At 38.8% G+C, this 26,995-nt stretch overlaps 1 protein-coding gene across 4 annotated transcripts in view; it reads left to right on the top strand.

Annotated features, from left to right (window-relative positions):
- LOC121184567 (EGF-like repeat and discoidin I-like domain-containing protein 3) overlaps positions 1 to 26,995 on the top strand; it is a 101,095-nt gene that overhangs the window by 19,154 nt on the left and 54,946 nt on the right. For 2 of the 4 annotated variants that reach the window (XM_041042330.1, XM_041042333.1), the window contains exons 2-3: positions 10,664 to 10,693; positions 19,503 to 19,631. In XM_041042330.1, coding sequence (XP_040898264.1) covers positions 10,664 to 10,693; positions 19,503 to 19,631 — 159 coding nt within the window. The remainder of the gene's footprint in view (positions 1 to 10,663; positions 10,694 to 19,502; positions 19,632 to 26,995) is intronic. The other 2 variants (XM_041042331.1, XM_041042332.1) reach the window with 2 other exon arrangements.

The raw sequence follows: 26,995 nt of genomic DNA, 5'->3' as shown, positions 1-26,995 counted from the left end.
AAAGTAGCAGTTCCTTATTTAAGATTAGTGTTGACAACAGGTTGATGATTTCTAAGTTTGACTCACTAATCATTTCTAATTAATTTGAATATTGGCATTTACAGTGTAGGAGTTAACCTTTAGAGTTCCTTCTGAGATAATTAAAGTAAACTGTGGTTTGTTATCCAAAAAGAGGCGGAAAATTACCATAACATTTCTGGAAACAGCTTGTGCTGCATAATGGGGTCAGCATGCTCTAGCACTCTGGTGCTTATTTGCTTCTGTTTACTATTCGTACATACTTCGGCAGAATTTGACTTACATACGTGAGGATGAGGATGAGGGTAATGATGACAGCATTTTCATGTTCTGGTATGAAGTGTCCCTTGTATTGCTGTAAGCTGCTGTTTCTTCTACTTTCCCTTCCTTCGTCTGTACCTCCCTCCTCAGTTTCTCCTCTTCTTGGCACTGTTTTAGTTATAATCCCTACTTGTATTATTCATGTGAATAAAAAGATTGAATTAACATGCATTTCTGCTGAATGACCCCACCTTCTCTCTATATATTCTTTGTTTTACTTATAGTTTTAAAAGCCATAAAAAGTGAAACCAGAGCAACTTGATCTGACCTCATGTGTATAGTATGTCTATTTATACATATTGTGATTGCAGGAATAGTGGTCTTTTTTTCCTTTTTGTTTCTTTTTTTATCAAATCACATAAAAAATATACATTACAAACCCCACCCATTGTGGAAAGTAAAGTGCCAGGTTTAACACGTTTACATCACATTATTTTCAAACTATAGACATGTGAGTTATGAGATCATTTCTGCTGCACAGTAGAACACAAAGCAAAAACAGGATGCAAAAAAATGCTTTAGAAAAAATGTCTCCCTGCTGAAAAGGAGCACTTGAACATGCACTGCCATGCATATCAGCCCCCTTGCCAAGGCATCTGGTCGTTGCTCATTAAACAGAGCAACAACCGTGATTCAGTTTGGAATTGTTTCAGGAAGAATAGCAATAATTAATCTGTAAATGAACAGTTTTGTGATCAGAATGGATGGCAAGCAACATGTTTGAGTTTTCTATCCGGTGCCTGAGGAATCTATCAAATCTCTGAATTTGTGCCCATCTTCAGTTACCAGCATCGGGGATTGCATTTTATCGACACTTGTTGGTAAAACTGTCAATTTTGTCTGCTTCTGTATTCTTGAGGTAGCCTCCTATAGGGTACTGACAATCAATACTGACCATAGTGCTATTGAGAACATATATTATCTGCTGACTCTTGGCTTTGTGCATTGACACTTAAGAGCAGACTTTAGAAAACATATTGATTGCGTGTCGAAAACACAGTATGAATCAGGCCTTGGATATGTCTGTACTCTGTATTGACCACATTACAAAAACACTTCCTTGTAGACAGTCTGAGCCAGTGTTTTTTTTTTTTTTATGTTATGCTTGGAATAGTAATCCGATGCTCTATTTGACTGAACATCCCTTCCACAAACAATCACATACAGTACACAGTCTGTGATGATATGGATTTTAAACAGTTGTTTGGTTTCTTTTTTATTTGACTTAGGCAGACACAAACACAAAAAAATACACAAAGATCTCTCTTTTTTTTTTTTTAAGCCCAGATCAATATGTTAAATTCATATTGATGTTGAGATCATGTTTGAACACTGTGGACTATTTGTTTTAGATGCTGCCACTGTTCAGTGCCACTAGACTGCCACTGAACATACTGATTGAATCTCCTCACTCAGTGTTATTTTAGATTTGCCTGCCAAGTGAAACAAGAATATATCAAGAAATACAACCAAAAAGACATGATAATAACAGAAATAAATATTGTACTGTCATATATTTCAGTATGTCATTTGATAAATTACAGTAGGCAAATGCATTTTGCTGAAAAGAGAGAACTCATTTTTCATGCTTGTTTTGTTTACCACATGCCTAAAGAAGAATGAAGTTTTATTTGCTGTTTACAGCACTAGAAGAAATACAGTGATTTGACATTATTTAACATTTCCTCCACTATAAAGTGCACATTATTAGATTGACTCTACTACAGCTAGTTTTAAAATTTAATAAACTATAATCAAGATTTTGAAACACATATCATCTGTCATTGCTTTACAGAGCAGCACATAAATTCCCATTATAAACTGTTTTGGCAGTGTTTTCACCATTACATTTGCCTAACCCTAACCCCTAAAGCAAAAATATTATATGTTGTAAACCTTACTGCAGCTTGCACCTGCATCTGTCAGGAGAACACAGCTGTGTTTTTCAAAATATTCTTAGTTTCATGCACTATTACATCCATACAAGGAGTTTGAAATTACTTGTAAAGCATCCCCAAACCAGATGACTTGTAAGGAAAAAAATCCCTGATCTCATTCTTGAAAGTGGTGTAATTTTTTTTCCCTTCCCAAACCACATGTCAAGAGTCACTCGTTAATACTTTACCCTGCACTTCTTGCTCCTCTGACAAAAATGTAAAATGAGGATAGATGGGTTATTTACTTACAGAGAGATAGTGTTTACCAATCCACTTGATAAAAAGGGCTTTGCTACTGCACTTCCTTGTCATTAGTTGGAAGAACATCAACAATGCCTCCCTAATTATTGTTGGTATTGTGTTTGTGAGTCATTTCACAGTTAGCCACCCACTCCATAGCAAGATGATTTAATGTTAATAAGCCCTGCTATGATGGAACACACACTTTTAAGGGTGATGTTATGTGGGAGATAGATGTGCAGCAAGCATCTGCTGGAGGTTGGAGAGTGAGCGTGTTTGTGTGTGCGTGTGTGGGTAGGGGGACAAGGAAAGGTGATATCTGTAGTGCTAATGTAGCGCATGTACACAGATTGCCATATGTGCCACAGCGGAGCTAACTAAATCCTCATTTGAAACAAAACAGTTCAGGCATTGTTTTTTTATTTTCTTGTCAAAAAAAGAAAAAAAATGAGACAATATAACTTCTGACAGTGTTTGTTGCCAGCTGGACTGAGTTCTGTAGCTGTCTTCAAACAAACAGACATTGTTCACATTGTTCAATTTCAACAGCCTGGTCTGCTTTTCCAACTAATCTGACCAAGTAAAATTAGCAGTATTAAAACTTTGTGAGTGTAAATGCTGGATTGTGTCACTTACATTAATGATAACTCTTACCTAGAGTGACCATTTCAACCAGTTGATTACAGTTCATGTCATTCTTATTCTGCAGCTGCCTGGCAAGTCTATAGTGATAATTATTGCTGTTCGTTTATGGCTGAAAACACATGGAACATTTTAAACCGTCACTCGAATCACATAGTAATTAAATGCAGTCCTGTGGCAAATTAAACTGGTTCTTGTGATAACTTCTCAGGTCCTGTCTTTTTCTAACTACAGTATCCTGATTAAAAGAGTTCAAACCTCCTACTCACTGACAGATGCTGGAAAGAAACATGAAAACTTCAACAAAAGTTTCACTGCTTGAGATTCATAACAAGAGACATTTGACAGACACAAACAGGATTTGTCAGCTCCATTGAGTGGTGTCTGGGCTGCTGTGACAACCCACTGTCAGTCTTGATGCTGCTTTGCTAAATGGGAACGTGATCCATTACCCGGATTGTTTTTGACTTTGTCATTGGCCGACTGGCCATGAAGGTAACAGTGATGAGCTCTATAGAGCTGTTATGTCAGAACGAGCTCAATTTATTGCTGTCCAGCTAATTTTGGTCAGGTTTTTTGTTGTTAAATCCCAGTTAATTGATTTGTTTGGCAATAAAATCAATACAAAGAAGGTTGCTGCTTCACAAACTAAGGTTAATGATTTGAATTTTACTTTATTTTGGATATTTTTTCGGCAGACAATTTGACCAGTTTGGCAAAAAGAGGATTATTATCATCTTCAGTAGAACAGTTATCTGTCTGAAATCAGTCAGTGATGGTTACAGCATACCTGCTGTCTTGGACTATTAGGTGAGTATATCCCTAAAACAATGTTCATACACCACCTCATGACCAGCAAAAAGCCTGTTCTTGCAATAAACTAAACATTAAAACAAAGTGCCTCCACAGCCTCTCCAGTGTGCAAAACAACCACCAGGTCATGTCATAAAACACAACATAATACTGTATGAGCGACGCTGGCTCCCATGACCGTGTAATGGACTGCTATCATAATTACAAGTATTGCAATCATTGTGTTGACCCCCGCGCCCAGGCAAATGTTGATACATCAAAACAATGCTTTTGTCTTTAGTATGAAAGCCTTACAGGGTTAGGAGGTTAATGCTAATGCTTAGGAAACAACTCTGAAAAAGTACATCAAATATTTTGCGCAACCTCGTCCCACTCAAAGCCATCCAAATGTATTTACCTCATCACATTAAACCTAATGGACAATTATTTCTTAAAATTCTACATATGTTTCTCTTTAATGAAAATTGACCAATCAAAACCCTTTCGCAGGGTTTCGGCGATCTATCTCATCACTCAGCCTTCATATTGGTATTTTAGGCAGGTAACAGGTATCCTAAAAAAAATCTTTGTAGTCCAAACCTTTTGTCATCTCATCAAGTGATAGTGAGAGAAAAGTAGACACTTTGTCATCTGTATTCACTGCCGGAGAAATCATTTTACACTTACATTATTTGCTATGACACTCACAGCTGTCAAGAATTTAAGTGGGGCTGAGCTTTCACTTGTTAAAATTTAAGATTGCACATTAAAGAGAAAAACTGAACACAGCTAGACCAGACGAAGCACTTTATTGTGAAACTCTTACAGAAGATTGGAGAACAGAATGTCTCTCATGTAAGTTGTGAGTGGTGAACTAATGGGATGGCATTACAGTACAGAACTGTAGGTACTGTAGGTTTATTTTGTGTTTAGGCTTTTCTCTGTCTTTCTCTCCTTCCCGCTCTCTCACTTTTTCTGATTCCACTCCATTTCTAGGTGTCTGTCAGCTTGTGAAACTGTGATCACATGGTTTATCAGAGGTGATCCAAATTCATTTCACACCCCCAATCACTTCAAATGTGCCACTTTTCCCCTTGGCACCTAATACGGTTGCCAGCGGCAGTCTGTTTGTTGTTCCCTTGCATGATCACTGTTTCAAGGCAAGTTTTAGCTTTGTCTTAATTTCTTTTAATTGCGTTGAATAAGCAAACAATGAGCAAACTTTTACTTATTTTGGTTCAAAGTAAAACTACACCTGTGTCATGATTCTTGAGTGAAGTGACAAGACAGCGTTAAACTAGTTAGCACTTCAAGGCTTAAATGATTAGCACACACTGCTTTGTCTAAATGCGAGATAAATTACATCAGCACAAACCTAAGATTGGACTAAAGCTCAAAATCTTAAAGCTGAGCTCGGGGTCAGGCTTTAAAGTGCAAATTTGGAAAGTCTGATTGTCAGGCTACAGCAATGGGTTAGTAAATAAAGGATAGCTCTGAATTGATTTGGTTCTTATTTGACAAATTGAAAATGTTTTTGTGGAGTCCCTCAGGGGTCGATACTCGGACAGATTTTATTTTGGCTGCATATGCTCCCACTTCACCACCAAAATTTAATCCCACTGCTTCGCTCATATCACATCTGCCATCAACTCTATAAAATCATGGAAATCTTGCATTTCAGTCTTAAAAGGCCAAGTTAAAGCACAGTATGTGATGTGGTTTGTAGCAAGGGCGGGAGTATTTATTTCCTAATTTTACTGAAATTCCAGTTTGGTTTTGTACTAATTTTGAATCTTGGCTGAGGAAATTACTCACTGGCTATGATCTGTTTTCTGCTGATCAGCTTTAACCAAGTAGAGATGTTTCTGTTAAGCTAGATTTTACTTCTAACCCTGCACTCTTCAGTTCAGCATCTTAAACAACTATCCTTTACTATAGGCTATATAGTAAGAGATATAATATATATAACATGGTGGCTGGATTTTGAGGCCAACCTCAGGTCTTGAAGACTTGTTTGTTTCCTCAGTATGCCTACTGATCTTCATAGGGAGACTCTCACTGTTGAGTAATTGATTGTAAATTAGAACTAGATGATTCCTGTGTTTGATGCATGGGGAAAATCTTTTGCAGGTCTGTGTTACCCATGGTGTCTCAGGAACAACAGAACTGAAGATGCAGTCTTATTTTAAAGGGTTGGATCGATGCACTTTTGTCATCAGCTCTGATATCCGACCATTTCTTGTTAATTTCAGCTCTTTCATTTGGCAGCGTTCACTGCTGTGACAGGTCACAAATTTTCACTTACTTGTCATACCAGCAGCAGGACCGTTTCACAATGTGTGGCCTCAACCTCAACAACTAGTAGTCTACCTCTGCTCCACATCTTAAAACTGAATGAATGAGCTGAGTTAAATAAACATTTGTATCCATTTATTAACTAACTATTAATAGGATGGGTTGCACACCATTTTAAGGTCATTGTGACTCATATAACCAAACTATTAAATCTGAATTTTTTTCACATGAAGCAACTTTTTTTGGTTTCAGGTGAAGTAGGTTTTGTAAATGACACCCAAGGACATTATTTGGGAGGGCAAGCAGATAATTAGACGCTGTTGGTCAATATATTTTACAGCAGGTTGTTACTGTTGAAGGCTATGGTAAAATAACATTTGCTTTCAGAGGTTTTGAGTCATTTTCTAAACAGAATGACTTTAGTTAAAACTGCTGCTAATGGTGACTGAAAAGAAGAATCACAAGAACACATTTGCCTGTCATTTTACATCTGTGTGAGCACCTCAGTATATGTGCTTTAATATGTTCATGTGCATCTTCCTGTGTGTGCATTTGTGTGTGTAATGTAGGTGTGTTTTGTATGGGTTTTGTACTTGTTCGTCCTGCACACCGGCCCCTCTATCTCTGCTGAACACCTTGAGGTCATATCAGCCCTGTGCTGGACAGGCTGGCTGGTTCCCATTTAGATTATGGATGGTTATTACTGCCTCCTGGCTGTCAGTCAGATTAAACCAATATGTCCCAGGATGGAGGCTTATCGTGCAACAGAGAGGACCTTCTCCTGTGGAGGAGGAGGGGCCATTTAAATAAGTCATCTCCACAACCTTGCATGTTTTACAAATTTATTAGTGCAGTCTCAGGGTGTAGCCATGTGTCAAGTATTTGTTGCACAAAATGGAACAGTATGTTTTGTAATGTTCTTGTCTGCCTGTCAAGAGCATCACAGAACAATACAGTCGTAAAGACAGACTGTATCTATCTGTCTGTCTTAATAACATTAGGACTGTAACCACAAAATGACTTTGTCTTACACTCTCACCACCTGAAGTACAACTACTGTAAGAGAAACCCAAAAAAACAAACACTCTTGCCTGTAATAGTACTCCCATGTAACACATTTAATAGATTATACAAACCCATTTGTAGCTTGTTGGTTAGCAGAACACTTATATTACTAAATAATGGAGAAGAATAACTTCAGTTGTTTGGTGTTATGTGTCCTCACAGCTCAGATGTGGATGGGGTTTTGATGATGGATATCAAACTGAACGGGCTGCTTAAGGTTAATATGTCATCCAATTTTTTTGGGATGCAGTATGATGCAACCACACACACGAGTGGTAAATCATGATTGTTTCAAGATTCATTATAGGTCTGTTTATTTTCCCACTGCTGAAGGAAGTACGCTGGTTTAGCTTTGATGACAGCTTTTATGGGGAGGGACAGTTTAAGATCTGTTAGATTTGCAGGATTTTATGAACATAACCATTTCAATGCTCTAAGAACGAAATAGGGCACACATGTTGTAAGTCCTGTTGCCAGGATCCGACTAAAATAATTTTTTTTCACTACTGAGTGTATGCACAGCAGTTCAGTAGTCATGATACCTTTTTTTCCTTTCTCATGTGGCTTTGTAACACAATATTAACCGTATTTAATATTTGTGTCCTGTGTCTTTTCAACAAAGCATGGTTGTTAATAAATACAATACATACCTAAATAAAAAAAAAAAGAAATTAAACTTTACATTGCTAGATGAAAATCGAGCACCTTTAGAATACACACTTTTAAAGTAAACTTTGGTTGTAACAAAACTTAAAAAAAAAAAAAATCTTCATACCTCAACGACAAAATAGGTCACTTGGCAGAGTCTAACCCATGTTCCACAAACTGTACATACCTGCTCTGTGGTTAAGGTCTGAGTAAGGTTAGGCAACTGAAACTTTTTGGGTATGGTTAGGAGGCCATCACCGTCATGGTTAAGAAAAGCCAGTGAACTCACGTGTCACAGTCACACACTCCGTTAACCCAACTGTCCATCTTGATTTCCTCCTGAAGAGATTTTTGTTATATCAATGTCAGGTTATCTCTGCTTTTGCAATTACTCTCATGACTGAAAAAGGTAATTTGTCAGGAAAGCATAAACAATTTAAGTGTTTGAACGAAGGACCACCGCTTTTAATGACGACCGTCTCCAACGCCTCTTATTTGCCTTCTAACCGTCACGTGCACAAATGTGAGATGAAGCCATTTTTGTCTGCAAATGCCTTGGCATTTATCCAGTACTGGTGACTGGTTGAGTAGTTACAAGTTTGCTGTTTCAGCCAAACACGCTGCTCATCCTCTAATCTCTTCATTATTTATTTATTGAATGGGGAATACATTTTCTCTTGTCAGACAGTGATAGATAATCAGTGATATTTATTTCTAGGGGAAACAAGCCATGTGATGCATCTGGCATAGGGTGTTTTGACTCATCTAGGGAAAATCAACAGTTGAGACATAAATCGTGCTAGCCCAGTGTATTGTACAACTAACACACGGATTTTATGCACTCTTATGACTCACCATTCCAACACTTGGAAAAACAAAGAAACTTCCTTTTATGTATCTCCATCTTCTCAGCATGTGTATTTATGTGTGGGTGTGAATAGTTGTCAGCACTCGGAGGCATATGTTGTTGTTTTTTTCCTTTCTTTCTTTCTTTCTTTGTGAGTGTGTAATTGTGTGTGTGTGTGTGTGTATACTATAGACAATATGTGTCTGTGGGCTTGCATGTGTGTTTCTTGACCCTTATGGTAAGAGAGGAGAGAGGAAATGGCAGAAAGAAAACCGCACTAAGTGAAGCGTGGAATGTGCTTGGTTTGGGATTACATTGGCCCATGTGCATGGGAAATCACAAAAGGGAGCTTCTGCTGCCAAACAGATGAGAGGTTGGGAAAGTGCTTGGCTTTGGCTCCTTGTTACTTCAGTTAAAGCTTTCTCTCACATTTAAAGCAGTGTCAAAGGCAGCGCTTCACTCTTTAATTCTGTCTGTTTATCACAATGGTGTCTGAGTGAATCACTTTCTCCCTTAGGTTGCAGCTGCTGAGAAAAGATTCGCAGCTGCTGTCTGAGTTGAAATCATATGATCCGAGGGTGTCTTAAGTTTGTCAACTGAGCTTGTCTTAGTAGACATTTAGATACACTGAATACAGCCCACCCCCACCCATAGGAATAAGGTATCACATTAAATTAGATTGGCAATATAAAAGATTTTAAAACCCTGTGAGAGCACTTTGCGGAGCGATTTTATTTTCACTTCTAAAAAAAACACTGCAGGGAATGCGGGCTGACAGAGCACTGATGTTTGGTTTGTGAAGAGGAGAAAAACATACTCTGTGCATGTTTCTCCATGTTATGATTGGAAATGTGACTTGATTAGTTTTCAAAGATTTGGTTAAGATTTGGGTGCATTTGCAGCTGCGTGAAATCCTGGCATCCATAACAGTCCCCCTGTCTGCCTCATGATCTATGTGGCCTTAACCCTCTCCATATGCTAATACCTAATTAGTATTCAACTCTGTGGATGAAAACATGTACATGACATTGAATCATACTTTAATTAAGCGAGCATGCTCATTGGTAGGCAGTATCATTAGCTATTGAGAAATGACATGCATATTTAATGTTAAGCACCAAATCCCAATACATTCAGGCTTCTTTTGTCCATCCATCCATCTATCCATCCATCCATCCATCCATCCAATGACCCATTCCAAGGGAATTGGTTCATGCTGTAACACATTTCATCCCCAACAATAATGGCAATTTCATTTGTCATCCCATGCATTTCATGCCCTTGGTCCTCTGCCTCTGTAACTGTGTCCAGCTTCCAGACACGTTTTTTTTTTTTCAAGCAATTTTACAAGTGATGATGGAGATAGAGGGTTGTGGTAATGACGGTAGACAGGCCAAATCTCAGCCATGGAGCTGGACTGAGGCTGGGAAGCCAAGGATGCAGCATGCGAGTATGTATGCCACGGGGGCTAATCTTACAGTGGTCCAGAATGATGAACACATATTAGTCAAAGGCCACCGACCAGGACGTAGCATAGTTGCAGAGTATAAATGGGGGGGGTGGGCTTTGACACAGTGCCAGGTTACATTTCATGGCAGCAGTGTGGTGCATTTGTTGGCAGGATGTTGTATCCTACAGGTAGCAGGTGTGTCTGGCTTTACGTATTGTATGCTCCCTTGGATTATATGTCAGATGTTACTGCGCATATGGTGGTGTGAAGTGCAATTAATAATATGGTTGAATCAGCAGTGTTACATGCAGCTGCAGCCGTGGATACTTTGACATTGTTGTGATAAAGCTAATATAATTTTTCTCTCTTCCCCCTCCTCCTTCTTTTTCCTGATCTGTGTCTCAACAGCAGCAGATGGTGAGGAACCAACTTCAGCAGGTGGGAAATTTTTATGCTTGGTAACGTGATTTCCCTTCATTTGTGTATGTCTGTGTGTGTGTGTGTGTGTGTGTGTGTGGGTGTGTCTGTGTGTCTGTGAGAGAGAGAGAGATATAGAGAGAGGGAGGGGAAGAGCTCTCTCAGTTTCTAAATCTTCGCCAAGCCCCTTCCTTTCTTCATTACTACTGACTCTAATTCCTGCATCGACTCACTGATCATGCCTGGTCAGCAGCACTTATGATTATATCATTTGGTAGTTCAGTTCACAAAGGCAGCCTGATTTAAACCTCCTCTAAAATCGTGGCACATGAGAAATTTCTCGTCTTTGTCTGGTACAGAGTTTTGAGATTGTTTTCAGAACGTTCACAGTCCAATTCAGTCCGATGATTGCTTTTGCCTGATTGCTTTTCATCATGAAATTTCCTCTATAGCTGAGCGTTTAGCATCATTTCCAGGGCTGTTTTTGAAAATTAGTCTGTGTGAGCGTTGACTTTAGAAATCCATTAACTTAAGAGCAACATTAATCTGCTGCAATGTCTGTATCTTAAAAACTTTACTGTCTTTTATCTAGAGTGCAATGCATTGTATCCTTAAATGTGAGCCATTAATATCAGTCTGAATGTACAGTGTATTCAGTCCCTGAGGATTGCATTGAGTGTGTTTTGTGCTGCTCTTAGTGTTTGCATATAATAGCTAGCAAAGTAAAGAACAGTGAGTTATCATACAGAAACTGCCTTTTGAAATCATCTTATTTGAGACCATAGTTGGTATTCAGAAGTACTGCTTCTCATTATTGAAAGAACTAATGTAACTAGAGCTTTATTACAAAAGCAAGACCACAGAGGACAACAGTAAACAAGGACCTGATTTATCTTCATCAGTGATGTAATTAAAATGTCACTTCACATCCTGGGGAAGTACCGCAACTGAATACAAACTTCCTAGTTCTAAGTGCATCCTCAGCATCACATTGTCTTTGTCTATGCTTCTTTCATTAATATTAATCTCTGCTGGATTATTTGAGATCAGATGGGTTAAAACAAGAGTGATTTATTTAGATGAATACTATTTATTTAGATGAGACATAATACCGCACAACTCAAAGCAGTTTGTTGTTATGATGCTAAGCGCAGTGTAATCTCAGTCTCTAATCAGCTAGGCAAAAAAATAGATACACATATCCATGTGTTCATATACACACACACACATATATGTACATTATGTGAATATACATTTGCTACAAGAGTAACTTTTCAATGAAATGAAAAGTGAATATTTAAAAGTTCATTTTAACAAAATAATTAACAATTTTAAAAGAAAATTTAAATGTGAACATTCAAATGTCAACTTTTTCTCCAAAGTTCAAAGTCAGAAGGCACATTTGAAATGTAATTGTCTGGTGGAATAAATGTCATGCAATACACAAACTACAGAGTAGATATTCAATATACTTGCATTTTGCGAGAATAACTGCAATGAATCCTGTAGCCAAAGTCTTTTCAAAGTTTTTTTTTTTATCTATGTACTGTACACATTCCAGACAACAGAGACAATGCGTCAAACAGCACAAGAAATAATTATCGGGTCTGAAAATGACCCCAATTAGGTGTGACTTGTGACCACTGACCTGGAACTGGAGAATAGAGGGAAAATAGGACAGGGTGATGTGGAAGGCCAAATTACTTATGACAGGTTTGAAGAATTTAGCATATCAGCTGCTATTTCACAGTCTCCGTATCTTTAATCTCCATATTCACACCTTTTGTCTGGGCTCATATTAAGGGGGGCTGTTCTTCAACATGTTTGTTCTGTATTTCTTAAACTCCTGTGTGTATCTTTGTGTCTACGCACCTGCTGATTTGGTTGGATTGTGCTATAGTCTATGAACATTTGCCAACCATCTACATGGCATCTGAAGCTACTATTAAAAATGAGAGTTTGAAGTTTGTAGAGAATATATGCTTAGTGAGCTAACCTTGACAGGAAATTGGATTTCATTTTGTCTGCTGCTCCAGTGGAATTTTAAAATAAGTAAATTGGCTACATATTCTCTACATAAGGTAGGATCTGTTCTTTGAACCCAGGGAAGTCTTTTCACACTGTAAGAAGTTTTATTACATTAAAAATACAAAGAACATGGGTGACTTACTGTACATTTTTGCTGCTGAGTGATGCATGTTACAGCATTTAGTTACATTATTCCCCCTTTAATTATATTTAATTTAATTAATTTAATTGAATTTAATAATTAAATTGAATATCGATTGTTAGTGTATTAAATGAGCACCTTTTCTTAATGCCATTAGATCAGTCCCAAAAAAAAATCTGCATAGTAAACATTTTTATAAATAAGAAGTGAATGTAATGGGCACTGGTTCATTATTTGTAAAGAGACTCTTATACTCTTATACTCAGATATCCACATTAAGAAAAAATGTCCCTCTTCAAAAATCGTTCCTCTCGGATTGTCACATGCTGAACATCAGAACTCTTCAGGGGCTTTCAGCACCAACAGATGAGCTCATCATACAGAGTACAAGACAGTGTCTTAAGGAGAACATTCATTTCTCTGTATTGAGTATCCAAGTATAAAAATTATAGACAGAGAGAAAGAAAGTGCTGTGAAACTTATGCTGTCATATACTTGTGTGATCATCTGAGAAATGAGAACTGTGTCTTCTAAAACCCATGGTCCATTTTACAGATCTTTGTAAGTTTGGTATATTTTGATATATTGCTCTTGTATATTCAAGTGCACTATAGTTTATGCTTCGTGCACACATCACACATACTAACTCTGCTTTTAGACTGAATTTCTAGCATCAAGGCGCATTCTAAGTTTACACTGAATGAAAGAGTAAATCTCTAAACATCTCAACTGCCTAATTGTCTGCTTGAAGTAGCAGAAAATTAAGGGTTGCTTTCTTGTGGCTGTCTTTGTTGGTGTGAAATGTGTCTCACTGGCTGAGGAGTCTTACTTTTCAACAAATGTTTGGCCTAACATCAGTCCATCAGATCCACACTGTTCCTGTTACTGATAAGCCAAAACTCCCTAATGCCTCTGTGGTATGCAGGGTGCAGTTCTTTCAGGGGGCCTCCTGAGGGATGGGCTCTTGCTTTGACACACCAACCACAAATTAAAACTTTGCAAAGCCCGTTACACAGAGGCTGCACATATCAAAAATACATGCAGTTATTTCATTTCATAAGGTAATCGGGAAATATGCACTTTCTGAGATGAATTTTAACCAGGTGCTTTCAGTGTAAACGTGGCGTAAGAACTCAAAATACTGCAGATGCCACTGAGAGGGTTAATTGAAGTTTAAGTGGATAACTAAGAGTTTCCAAGCAGAGCAACAGTCCACCATTGAACAGGTTAGAGACAGCCTCCATCTACTAATCTGAAATCTTGTTAGGTTACAGCTGATTTCTTCTTTCTTTCCATATACAGTTTGGCATTGCTCACAACCATCAGGAAAATGCCTTTTTTTAGACAAGACCTTTGGGAGGCAGGGACACTGCTTTGACATTTTCATGGCATTTAGTCTCAGACAAGACAACCTCCCTTTCTGCCTTTCTCAGAATCTTCCTGGAATGATGCTGATCTTCATTGTGACCTCTCTCTTCAGATATGTATTTGACATATTCCAAACCATTTTGTTTCTGGGTGATTCTTACTACTTTCAGCTCTTAAGTGCATTTGTCTGACGTTGTCAAATGCTGATGGGCTGAAATGGCAGAATAAGAAGGGCACAGGAGGGATAGGAGGCCAAGGACTCACTGAAAGCACGAACCTATGGCCGCTCACGCTGAGAGCCCTGGTGTAACATTGGCGGTAGAGTGCCAGCTTTCATCAGTTGAGGTGAAGGATGGGTGCAGTGACCATGAGCCTGTGAACCAGTGAAGCCATCACAGGAAAAAGAGGCTGGGTTAAAATAGATTTGACACAATTAGGCCATGTCAAGATTTCTCTGTGATGTGGCTGGGTGCACATTTGGAGCTGAGAAGCTTGAATGTAAATTTCACACTCCTGAGGCAGGTAAAATGTGTGTGTGTGTGATTTTTTTTGTTAGATTTTATGAAAGGTTAACAACGTCATTGATGGGCCTGCTTGTCACTGTTAACTCTGTGCTGTGTAAAATGGAGAAATTAGGACTGAAATTCAGAGCCGAAAATTTTCATTTTCAGAGCTGTTTTTCATTGACAGTCATTTCCATTGATGCTGCTGAATCTCCTTTTTCTTTCCTTCTTTTTTTTTCTTTTTTTTAAAAATAAAGCTAGTGGTTGTAACTGGGGGAGGGTTGCTCGGTGCAGTCGTCAGTCAAAGACTGAACCTTGTGTGCAGATGCTTGTTTGGGGTTAGTGCAGCTATTAGATTAGGGGCACTCCCTCTGCTGCTGCTGTACAGTAAATGGTCAGCTGGCCCCACAACATGACCCAGTTGACTGGGCTCAGCAGAAATCTTTATCAAGGAACAGTCAGTAATGCTTTGTCTGGCCTCCTCATGACCCCGAACAATCATGTATAAACTCTTCAGATTAAGTGAACACTGGTGTAGCTGAGTCTCTCTAATAGAAAAACAGAGTGAACAAGATTCTCAGTATGTAATTATATCCCTCTTATGAAGTCAAGTGAGTCTTAATACCTCAAGCTTCTCGGCTTCAGTGGTTCATTGTAAAATTTGGTGTTGTAAACAATATTTACAAGGGGCTACGTTATAATATACAGAACACGCTACATTATCCTTCTTAATGAAATCGGCATCGCTTGTACATTTGGAACGAGCTAATGTTTGTGACAGCTGTCAGCTAAGATGTAAGAGCACATATGTAGCCTTAACCCTGAAAATGTCAGGCATTGGTGATTGATCTGCAAGGAAACAAAGGATGCTTTCCTGTGTTTAACCACTGGTCAGGTTTTCACAGCTGATTGATTGGCCTTTTTTTGCTGCCAGAAAAGAAAATCACAGCGCTCGTGCCGGAAACAGCACAGGCCCACATCAATCACAGAGCAGGCGTTGACTTGTACAGGAGAACAGCAGCTGACATTCACACAAGAAAGCTGCCAGTGTTTCCTCCAGACACGAATCGCACAACTTACACGCAGGGTAAAGTGAGCATCCACTGACAGCCTGATGAGATCTTCTCAGATGACCCACTATGTCCATTTCTTTGTCTTTTCTTGAAAAGTTGCCTGTTTTTCTCTTAGATGTGTTCTGCCCAGCTCCTCCCTGCTGCTTCCAACATGCCAGTCACTCATTTATGCATTGGTGCTTTACTAAAAATGGTCAGTTGGTGCAGTGAACGAGTGAATTTAGTTCTTTAAAGCACAAAATTGCACTTTATTTACCAGAATGGAAATACATGTATTAAAAGTATTTTGTGCCAGTGGCATCTGATCCTGGCTCCCAACAGTGCTGCAGTTCAACAAGTTTTGACTTTTTTCAACACACAGGCTATGAAAAAATGTTTCAGTGTTTCTCTGACCTTGAAGTATGCTTGCTTCAGGATTGTCATTGAGCTTCATAAATCACAGTATCAGTAAATCAATATTTTTGAAATATTGCTTTGTAATGTTTTTGAACCTTTTTTATCTAAAGGAAAAAAAAAATCACAAATTTCTGACTCAAACGTAGATGTCGTACAGAACACACTCTCTCTGTATCTCTCTCACACACTCACTTTGACTCTCTCTTTCCCTCCTCCTCCTTCCCTTCCTGCTTTTTTCCACTTTGTGCGCTCTCCATTAGGGAGGCTGTCAGTACGCTTTGGTGCGGCTATAGATCGTCACGTCAAAACAGCCCTGAAGCCTGTCACACCGCCCTCTCCCTCAGAGAGCAGGGTCTCGGTGAAAGCTATTATACGTTCCTCTGTTCAACTGATTAGCCACCGTTCTCATTTTTACTGATACAGGCCCTGGCTTTGAAATGGCATGACTTCGATAGGATTACCTTGTTTGTAATTCATATCCAGAGGCCTACTAATTCCAATGAGAGAACAATAATAAGCTTGCTAGTGGTGTTTATTTATTTATTTTCTTTACTGAGTTAATTTTAGGCCTATACATGCTCTGGGTTGGGGCTAGACATAAATGGTTGAGCAGATGATGTGGAATACAATTCAAGGCCGCACCTGTTTACTTGACATTGTCAAATTTTGTGCTTGTGGCTGTTCATTTGTCAAATTGTCTTGAAAGGGCATGATAGCCTCACCCTTGAGACTTCCTCTTTTTGCTTATCACTTAAAATGAAATAAGAAACCTGTCAAAGCACAGTTTGCCTGTCAACGGTAAGATATGACTCTAAAAACATTAGAATAGAAATTCTATCAAGAGACAGGAAGCTTTAAAAAAGGCTCATGCCTTTTTTTCTTCTTCCTCTACTTTCTTTTCACACTGTTTTGTTTTTTTTATGTTCAACATGTGCTGAGCTTTAGCCAAGTTTGCATTAATATCCAGTGGAAGACTCCTCAAGTTTTCACGTCCAATCTGAGTCCACAAAATTTTCACAGCCTCAGTGCCGTTGTACAACAATGTTTAAAAGATGACACAGCTCTTGGCATGCCCTTGAGTTATGAAACCAATAACGGTGAACCAGAGCCTTGTTATTTACATTTGGCCCCACGCTGCAGGTTAGGCTACACTTAGCACACAGGGGGCCTTTTCCATACTGGGCTGGACTGACTCTCGAACAGAGCACGGCATAAACACCCTTTGATTTTCAGTGCGAATGCTGAACTGCCACATGTGGTGTGGCACAGCAAACTTTTACAAAGCGGGCCTGTATTTAAAGTGATTGGAAGTTCTGAATACACTGAATGCACAACACAAAAAAGAAATTAACAACAACAACTAAAAAACTTAAGTAAAAACTTGATACAAATTTTGAAAAACTTATACATTCATGTATGAATGAAAGCAGTGCTTCCAGGCAGTATCTTGTAAGGGGCAAGTTTAAACTTGTTGTTAAACTTATACTAGACTTTGTATAATTGGCTACTTTATGAAGTTTCTTATCAAATGGCAACACTGAATGAAAGGCCTGAGAGCACTGTCTTTTTTTTCCATAAAAACTCACACAAAATATGTCTTGTACTCACATAGATATCTGGAGAGTTAGAATAAATGTCACTGTAACACAGCTCATATTTATTTATTTTTTAATTTACATTTGAAATGAACATTATTTTGGAATAGCTATTTATTCAGTCTGGTATAAAGTTAACTACCAGAAAAGCTCAAACATTGGTGTGATAGCTCTCTGCGGTGTCTGGGGTTGTTTGCAGCCCCGGCCACTACTGTATAAACACTACTGTGTGTATATACCTTCTGCTATTCAAAATATAAATCAGTAATGTGACACTGGACAAGACTCTTCCCACTTTCACTCAGTTTGTTTACTGCACTGCTAAAGGAGACAGGACCTTGCTGATGTTTACAAGGCCTACGGCGCTATCACTCTCCCCCCTCTTGAAAGATCAGACCACATCCTGGTCCGGTGCATCTGTGTTCGAGATGAGGGTCAAGGTTGTCCATTCTGACATTCTGTGATCTGTTAGCAAGGAATTCCATAACCCATAAGCAGTGTGAAGTGGCTAATCCCAGGCTGTTGAGTTTGTCTACTAGCTTATTGGGGATTATAGTATTGAAAGTCAACTAATAGCTTCCTGACATATGTGTTTGGATGTTCCGGGTGGGACAGGGCAAAAGAGACTGCGTCCTCCGCAGATCTGTTTCCTCGATAAGCAAATTGGTGACTGTCCAGATCAGAGAGGGTGACGGCACTTGATGTCAGATAGTAAAAGCCTCTCAAAGTACTTCCTAATAACTAGTATGAGGACAGCTGAGGGATAGTCATTTCAGGATTTTAACTACTGTCTTTTTGGGCAAAGTTACAGCAGTGGTGGATTTAAGACAGACAGGCAGGGACTATAGCCTGATGTAGGGAGAGATTGAACATGCTGGTGAACGCCCCGCTAGTTGGTCAGCATATGATCCCAGTGTGCAGCCTGACAGCCTGTCTGGTCCTGCAGCTTTGGTGATGCCCATTTTCCTCAGAGTGGATTTCACGTGTTGGCACTGAAGGATGAGGATCTTTTTTTTTTTTTTCTTCAAAGTCATGTTGTTCCACTCAGTATTTACCAGTTCACTTTTCCCCTGCACTCTCACTTTACATGTGCCTATGTGTGAAAGTGTCGGTATATGTTGATGTGTGTTGGCGTGAATATTTTTTGTGCATATAGGCGATATTTGTCTACCTTGGAGCTAGTCTGGGCTCTTTACTTAGCACTGCGAGAATGAAGTGTTGCCTTCCTGGAGGGGACATATTCAGTGATTTTTAGACGGTACCTTGGGCTGCGCTCCAGACCACAGAGACCAGGAGCAGTCACCGAAAGCCAGCCTCACCCCGCTCTCCTGTCACCCTCAGTTTCTGCCCTGTCAAACTTTTTTACTTATACACTGTCTCACATGGTCCAACTCCAATGTAATTTATTCATTCAAAGTTTTTCACTGTAAATGTGTTCAAATACACAGCCAATACAAAACTTGATTTATTTTCTTTCTTAAATCACCAGCTGGGTAAGAATGTTTTTGTCACTGTTGGCCTGGCGATCTTCATTTTATTCATACACACACTAAAAAGCAGTGTGCTACACCAGACTGTATCTATTACCTAGAACAGTGTTCTTTTATACACAGTAAATGAGAAAGTAAAAGCTGCAGCCCATTATTAGTGTCTCACAGCTTTAACACGCTCCTTTAATAGCATGAAACAAACTTCTTAACACTGCTTTCCTCCTTTTCTTAACAGGCCCCTGCCATCCAAACCCTTGCCACAACAGAGGAACATGTGAGATCAGTGAGACCTACAGGGGTGACACCTTCATTGGTTACGTCTGCAAATGTCCACCAGGCTTCAGTGGAGTTCACTGCCAACACAGTAAGCTGCACCACTCTCTTCCTTGTTTCTCTAAAGAACCTCGAATTGAATTCTCATAAAATATAATATTGAATAAAATAGTTTTTATTCAAGAAGAGAAGCTATGTGCCTCTTTTAGCTCATTTCCATGAAGTATGATTTGTCTGTCTGATCTTAAAGATTTTCCAACACAAATAACGACCTTGAGCAGTGAATAAATGTTGAACAGTCGACAGGAAGTAAATCACTGTTGAAATGACGAGTTCAGCAAAATGATAGTGGGTTTGGTGGAGAAAAGAAGTGCTGAACATGCTTTCTTTTGTTGAGCATGCTCTTAATAAAGGTTAGTGTCAGAAGGTTTTTGCTGCCTATGAGATAATACTTTACGTTTGTCCAGGAGCATTGTTCTCAACCCCAGTATGATTTACTCTCTCTCTTTAAACTGACTCTCTGAACTCTAAAGCCTCTAACGCCCCGAAACTGGACACAAGGGGAAAAGTGAGGTACAAGCACATGAGGTATGCTACCAACACCAGCAGCAAACGTGGACATACTTGCAATTGTGTGTAACCATGATGTAATTAGATGTCTTACTCATGTATTTTGATGTTATTGACGGCATTTTGCAAAGAAAGAAAGAAAGCAAAACACAGGGAAACCATAAACATCACTTTTCTTAAAACAGCAAAAACATCTATTGATTTCTCCATCCTTTCTCGTGAAATTCCACAACAACAGCTGAGCTGTGTGATTTGATAACTGTTCACAGCAACAACAAGTAGCAGCCTGAGCGAGTTGTTTTGATGTATCAAAAAGTCGTTTCACTTTTAAATGGTAATCTGTAGTAGTTACTGTTCTCAGCACTACTGATGTATGTTTCACAGCAAATATTTAGATGCTTGGTTGTGTTAATCTTACTTGCAGCACCACTTATCAAAATAGTCTGTTATTTAAATAGATAGAATGGATAGAATAGAATTCCTTTTTCGTCATACATCTTTTTTACATGTACAACAAGATGAAAAGCAACTCCTTCTTCAGTGCAAATGTGTGTAAATATATACAACATAGAATAGAATAAAAATAAAAAATAAATATAAAAATAAATATTATATATAATAAATAAATAAAGTAAATAAAAAAATAAAATAAAGTAAATAAGTTTAGTGCAGATATGTCGAAAATATATAAAAAGATAACTATACAAAAATATGAAAAGAGAATTATAAAAAAAAAGGGAAAAAATATAAGAGGGGAGGGGTAAGGTGCACAGTTCAAGGAAGTACTGTCATGAAGTGAAGCCTAGTTACTATGTCAGTTAATAGACTGACAATAGGTAGAATCAACGTGAGTTAGCCAGCATTAGAAATACATAAGTATAGGATTAAACCTAGACATTAATATCCAGCATTTTCAGTAGATGGCAGGATTTGGAAATAGCATGTAGCTTTGTCGTCAGGTGCTAAATCTTGCTAATCCTGCAGTATGATATATAGGCCAAGGCCTGTGGCTGCCCTGCATGTGAGTGTGCTTGGCTGAGCATTGCATTAGCCTGCACAGCACAGTTGTCCTTCATCACAGGTGTGCTTGTAAGTAATGGATTTAATGTATCATGGTTCAAACTGTGTGGTGAGATGGATCCTTACTGGTTTGAAAGAAAAAGAGGGATGCACACACACACAGAGAAAGAGCTGTTTACCGACACTTAACACAAACCATTCGTATCTGTCTCATAACTCTGCCACATTTACACCAAGGTTAAACAAGGAAATAAAAATAAGAAAAAGGCTTTTATTTTGGGACGGGCAGCGTCAACCATTTATTTGTTCCCACATCATTTTTTTCCCCCCTGTTTTATTAAAAAAGCACAAAACATAAAAGCAAATGGAGCAAGTCACCATATCAACGGTATGTCATTGTGTGTGTTTCCAGCCAGAATTGTGAGCAATTGGCTTGCATTTATGTCATAATTCAGTTATTGTTTCCTATTAAGCCCTTAGGGTGGTGAGAAACTGATTCGATATGGGCTGAATGCACATTAATGTCTGCCAATTTCCCTCACGGTCATTACAGGCGAATGGATGAGAGTGGGTGAGAGAGAGAAAGAGAGGGGGGGGGGGGGGAGGGAGAGAATTCTGTACCTGAAGATATTAATAATCAAATCTAGCGTCTGGATAGTTCCTGCAATTAAATGATAAAGGCACATAAATAATTGTTCTTTTAGAATGACAGCTTAAGCCGGCTTTGTTGCGGTATGATGTTGGCATTTAACGGATGACAAGCTAAAGTTAGAAAACAATATTGGCTGAGAATTCTATAGGATAGTGAACAATCTGTCTTACAATCTGCGTGTTGTTTTAATGAGTGTCACCCAATTCTATGGGTAGATAATGATGTAAGCCTTTTCACCGCTGATGAGAGTTCAAACTAGTACATAACTTTTAAGTGCAGCATCTGTCGATACTATAAATTCATCAATACGTTCATTAATCTTTGCTTTAATAAGCTCACAGCTGTTACAACAGAATGGATGTCTGCTGCTTGGAATATTTCTACTCGTTGTAAAACATTAAAGCAAATATTTAAGAAAACAAACCCTTCACTCAGAATATTTACAGGAACTTCTTTTAAAGTCTGATTCAGGATGGTACCTGATTGTAGGATTACCTTTCAGTTTATGTGATATCTAATCCAGTGTTTTAAGTCCATATTGGCCCAGATCGATGTTTAGCTTTGTATACTGTGTACGATACAGATGAAACATAAAATATATGAAAGCCAGCTCTTTCTTTTTACTCTTGCTCTGACTATCTCCTTGCTCTGTCAGAGCTAAATCCAATTTCACACCTTTGAACGTTATCCTAAATACATGCACTACATATCCTGCTTGTTAGACCAGCTTTATGAAGCACATCCTGGAATGATGTCGCACATGGACAGCTAGGATAAGTATAAACTATTTCAGACTTCTGTGATGGGCAGGCACTGTAAGTACTTAATGTTTCTCTGTCTTTTTTTTTTTTTTTTTAGAATTCAGCCATCAATAACTCAACCTAAGGTGTTATTTCCATATCCAGTGCAGACATCAGACAGTCACAGCTGAAGGTGGTGGCAGTGTGCAGTTGCTGCAAGTCATTCATTTTAGTGAAAGTTTTATAAGTCTGATTTCACTCAGCCATTTTATATGCAACTTTATAGTTATATGCAATCAAATCTCACAGTATCTTCAGATATAAGATATAAATTACTACTTGTCTTTTGCGTTTTGCATTAATAATGTGCTTGTAAAGAACTAAGTTTTTATCCCAAAGCATTGATTTTAAATTTTACTTTTGAATTATTACTCAGAACCACTGTTTGATAGAGTTTAATACCTGCTTTAAATCAGTTTTCCCTGGTCTAACTTTCAAGACCACCTCAGAAAACCACCAGTTAACTTTGGGTAAGTGTCACTGCTTTTATTATTAGAGCCCTTATTATCACAAAGTCATTCATCTTCTCAATAGTGTGGCGTCACATCCCTGTGGTGACAAGAGAACAAGTGCCACGTTATTGGGCAAGTAGCCAAACATTGTAATGAACTGTCACAGTGTGAAGATTGGGACTGATTGCCTCAGTCGTCATTTTTAGGTCACACGTTCTTAGTCTATCAAGGACAAATGAGGTAGAAACTTATGGGATTTTCATTGGAGAAGCATTTTTTTTTCTTGTTTTATTTTTCTGCACTGAATTTTAGTGAAATGTTGCTCCATAAACAGCCTTACATAATAGGCCCACCTTGTGTTCAGGTTGAAATGAAAATCATTTTTTAATTTAATGCAGTAATATTAAATCCTGTCTCGGAAAGATGTCAGATCAGATGAAAATATGTTGCCAGCTTTTCTCTTTGAATAGTGGAGCTTGATCAGAAATTTCTGCCACTCCTTGTTCTTTACTCTCTGTACTGTAGCACTCAGTGATGCTGTATATGGAGCTCACTGCAAATCAAAGAGAAAATTAAAGCTAATAAAGAAACTCTTTACAGATATTGTGAACCACTATGTTTTAGGCTGATGGCTATTTGTGCAGGAATGTTTACCAGCACTGTAAAATAAAATAAAAAAGAAAAGAAAAGAATGAACAAGATAAATTGTCTCTTACATGACTGGTATTCATTATCTAATTCTATCTTTTTCCATCCTTTCATGGCCTTTATGTCCTTTGACCAGATTCCATCTTGCAATTTGATCAATACATGTCTTTGCTTTTCTTTCTGAAACACACCAGCAGGGTAGGATTGATTGAGGCTAAATGCAGGATGTGTGAGTTTTTTTTTTTTCTTTTTTTGAAAGCATGGCTCCTGTATTTGATCATGTATTGGAAGTTTTTATCATGCTGTATGAGCCCTGCTGCTTCCACAGCTTCTTACCTAAGGATAATCAGCCAGTGTTTGTGGCTGTGGCCCTATATAAAACCACAACGAGCCATTACTCTTGGTCAGTTCACCTGGGGCTGATCACAGACTGCTTTTCATCAGCACAACAGAAAGAAAGAGACTCCATAAGGACTGGCTCCTGTGCTTACTCTTTGATACCACACTTAGGACTGCATTAGTGACCTGTTTAGTGTGTTTTGCAGTTGATAAGGAGGTATCAGGTTGAACTTACATTTTCTTTTCTTGTCTATTTTTTTCCTTTCTAATGTTTCATCAGGCCCTCCGACTCCTCGCCTTCTCATGGATTTTAATGGCATGTGAGCAAGAGAAATAGAAATCCAACTTATTTTCCACTCTCATCTGTTTGTTGTGCTCAATTTACTTCTCAAGAGCAAGATAATAGCATAGACAATAGCACTACAGTCCGAGGCAGCTGGAATTAGTATCAAAAGGGCATCTTAACCCTTAAACTTTTGACTGCAGCTTTATACTCTGTTAGTCAGGTGCAAGGCAGAGGTCCAACAGCTTCTCCCAGTACCCCTTCTGCCCCCATGAACACCCACCACTTCGCTTTACTAGCGCACCTCTGAGTGGTTACCTGCATCTCTTCAAGCGAAAAATGACTCGCCCTTCTTAAATCTGCCCCTGCATCACAGGAGGTCACTCTGTTGCAGCAAGATCTTCAGGATGTTATGCTGGCAGGGGGGGAGGGAGGCGGAGAGCACTCGTTAGCTGGCAAATCCTCCTCTCCTCCCATTGGAAGCCACCAAGAGAGGACAGTGGGTGAGTTGGAGAGAAACTGGTGGGGTTTTGGTTTCCTGCTCCCACTCACCATGACTAACGCAGTTGTTATCTCCTTCTGACTGTGAGGCTGCACTGTTAAAGTAACCCCAGAAAAGATCATGATGAAGCATGAAGACTTCCTTCTTCCTTTTTGTAGCTGTTCTTAAATGTTAACGGCATCTCTTGGGGCAAAAAAAAAAAAAAATCCCATATCCTTTCAATTAGTAACTGTGAAATGTTCTTTTCTAACAAACAATAAAGTGCTTTTTGAAGAATCATACTTATGTGTTATAAATATAGATATATTGCTCCTAAAATAGGACAACTGTAGGCAACTGAATCATTCTATGCATGTATCAAGAACTGATCTTGATACATGCATGTGTGTGTGTGTGTGTGCAAGTATCAAGAGCAATTCTTTGCCAGACCTATATATATATATGTATATAAATGTGTATAGAATATGCTGGGAGTTTGCATTTCATCAGCAGTGTTAGCACTATCACTCCTGGGGCAGCTCCTCTGACAGTAAACAGAATGGTGACCGTGTGGACTAAATGAGTGTTTGTTTGCTCCCTCTGTCCACAGTGAACGTTATTTTGTAGAATGATAACCGTTCTGAACCAGAAAATGGTTTCCAACAAATGATCTTGCAAACCGCCACTGTGTCCACAAAATCAGCTTCCTATTCATCTCAGCACTGAAGCTCCGCAAAGTGTTGTTGCTATTTTGTTTATAGCTCCAGGGGAAAGTTGTTCATGTACAGAAATCCACTGACTGTCTTAGATCATATACGCAGTATAGCTGAATTTTGTTTTAGGGCGGATTTTCACTTCGAGTTTTTGAAAAAAAAAAAAAAAAAGTTTTGGGGGCAGGCTTAGCTAAATGGATTAAGATAGATTTAAGCACAACTAAAAGTTAGTGAGAAAGTTTGTTAAAGGAGAACTCTTACTTGGTAAACAGGCAGAAGGAATACTTTGTCCACAGAAAGTCACCCTACTTTCAAAGTAAACAAGAGGCATCAGTTTAGTTATAGTGCCTGAGGTCTGTTCTTGTAGGTATAAGTCTGTCTCATCCTAACAGCCTCTGGGTTACAAGAGTTGGGAAGTTTTACTGAAATTATGCTAATCTGCACCCCAGTTTTATTTTTATATGCATGAATTACCATGCATACCTATTAGCACTGTTTTTTCTTTCTCTGTATAACAAAATTTATACACACACCTGATAAATGCGCCTGATTTCAGTTTAACAGTTTGGGGTAGCAGTATGTCAATACAGCAGCATTCAGCATTTGTATTTAGGTTGTTCACTCAAGAGCCTCTGATGTACTTCACAGGCTGGTATTTGGTGAAACTCTTCAAAAAGCTCACATTGTTTGTCTTGTGAGTATAGATTCACTCCTGCTAGAGTTTCCCAAGGTCATCATTGTATCACAGATCTAAAAATGTGCCCCACTACCTGAAGTGGCCTCAGAGCTATTGTGAACACAGGCAGCCTCGAGGCACTCCCCACTGCACCATTACTGTGATGCAGAGCTGTGTGGAGGACATGGCCGTTTCCAGACACCCTCTCAACATCGCATTCACAATCCCACAGCCCACCCACTGCTCTCGGTCTGTGGCTAGAAAGCTGCATTTATAGGAATAGATGAGTGTTGAGAATCCTGGGGGAAGGGTCCACAGTCCACCAAACATCCAAAGAAGCCACCACAATCACACAGCCAAACCGACAGACGCCAATGATCAACAACTCAAGGAAAGACACTGAGTGTGTCTGCGCACTCTCTGTCTGTCTCACAGGAGTCTCTGCAGATCAAAATGGAAAGATGGATATGCTTGTGGGCCAACAGTCATGTTGTTTTAGCTCACTGCACATTTGGTTTTTCTTCCTTCAAAGCACCACACATTTCTGTCAATGGAAACAGCAGAGCACCTCTTTATGTGGTGGTTCAGCTATAATCTGGCCAGTCAATCCGTCCTTAAGATGACTTTTATGTTTTTGCTTTTTTTTCCCCTATCTGTGTGCAGAAATAGAGATTGGTGTCTAAAACAGCTGTAAGACCATGAGATGGAATATTTAAAAGCAAAACATCCATATTTACTTTCCATACATTGAATGGAGGAGAAAACTAGCAGAAGAAAGAAAAAAAAGAAAGATCCAGATAAGTTGTTTATGTTCATGAATG

The sequence above is a fragment of the Toxotes jaculatrix genome, chromosome 7, assembly GCF_017976425.1.
Source record: "Toxotes jaculatrix isolate fToxJac2 chromosome 7, fToxJac2.pri, whole genome shotgun sequence".
Lineage (NCBI taxonomy): Eukaryota > Metazoa > Chordata > Actinopteri > Toxotidae > Toxotes > Toxotes jaculatrix.
The sequence above is the reverse complement of the archived record's forward strand: the minus strand, read 5'-3'. Positions and strand labels throughout refer to the sequence as shown.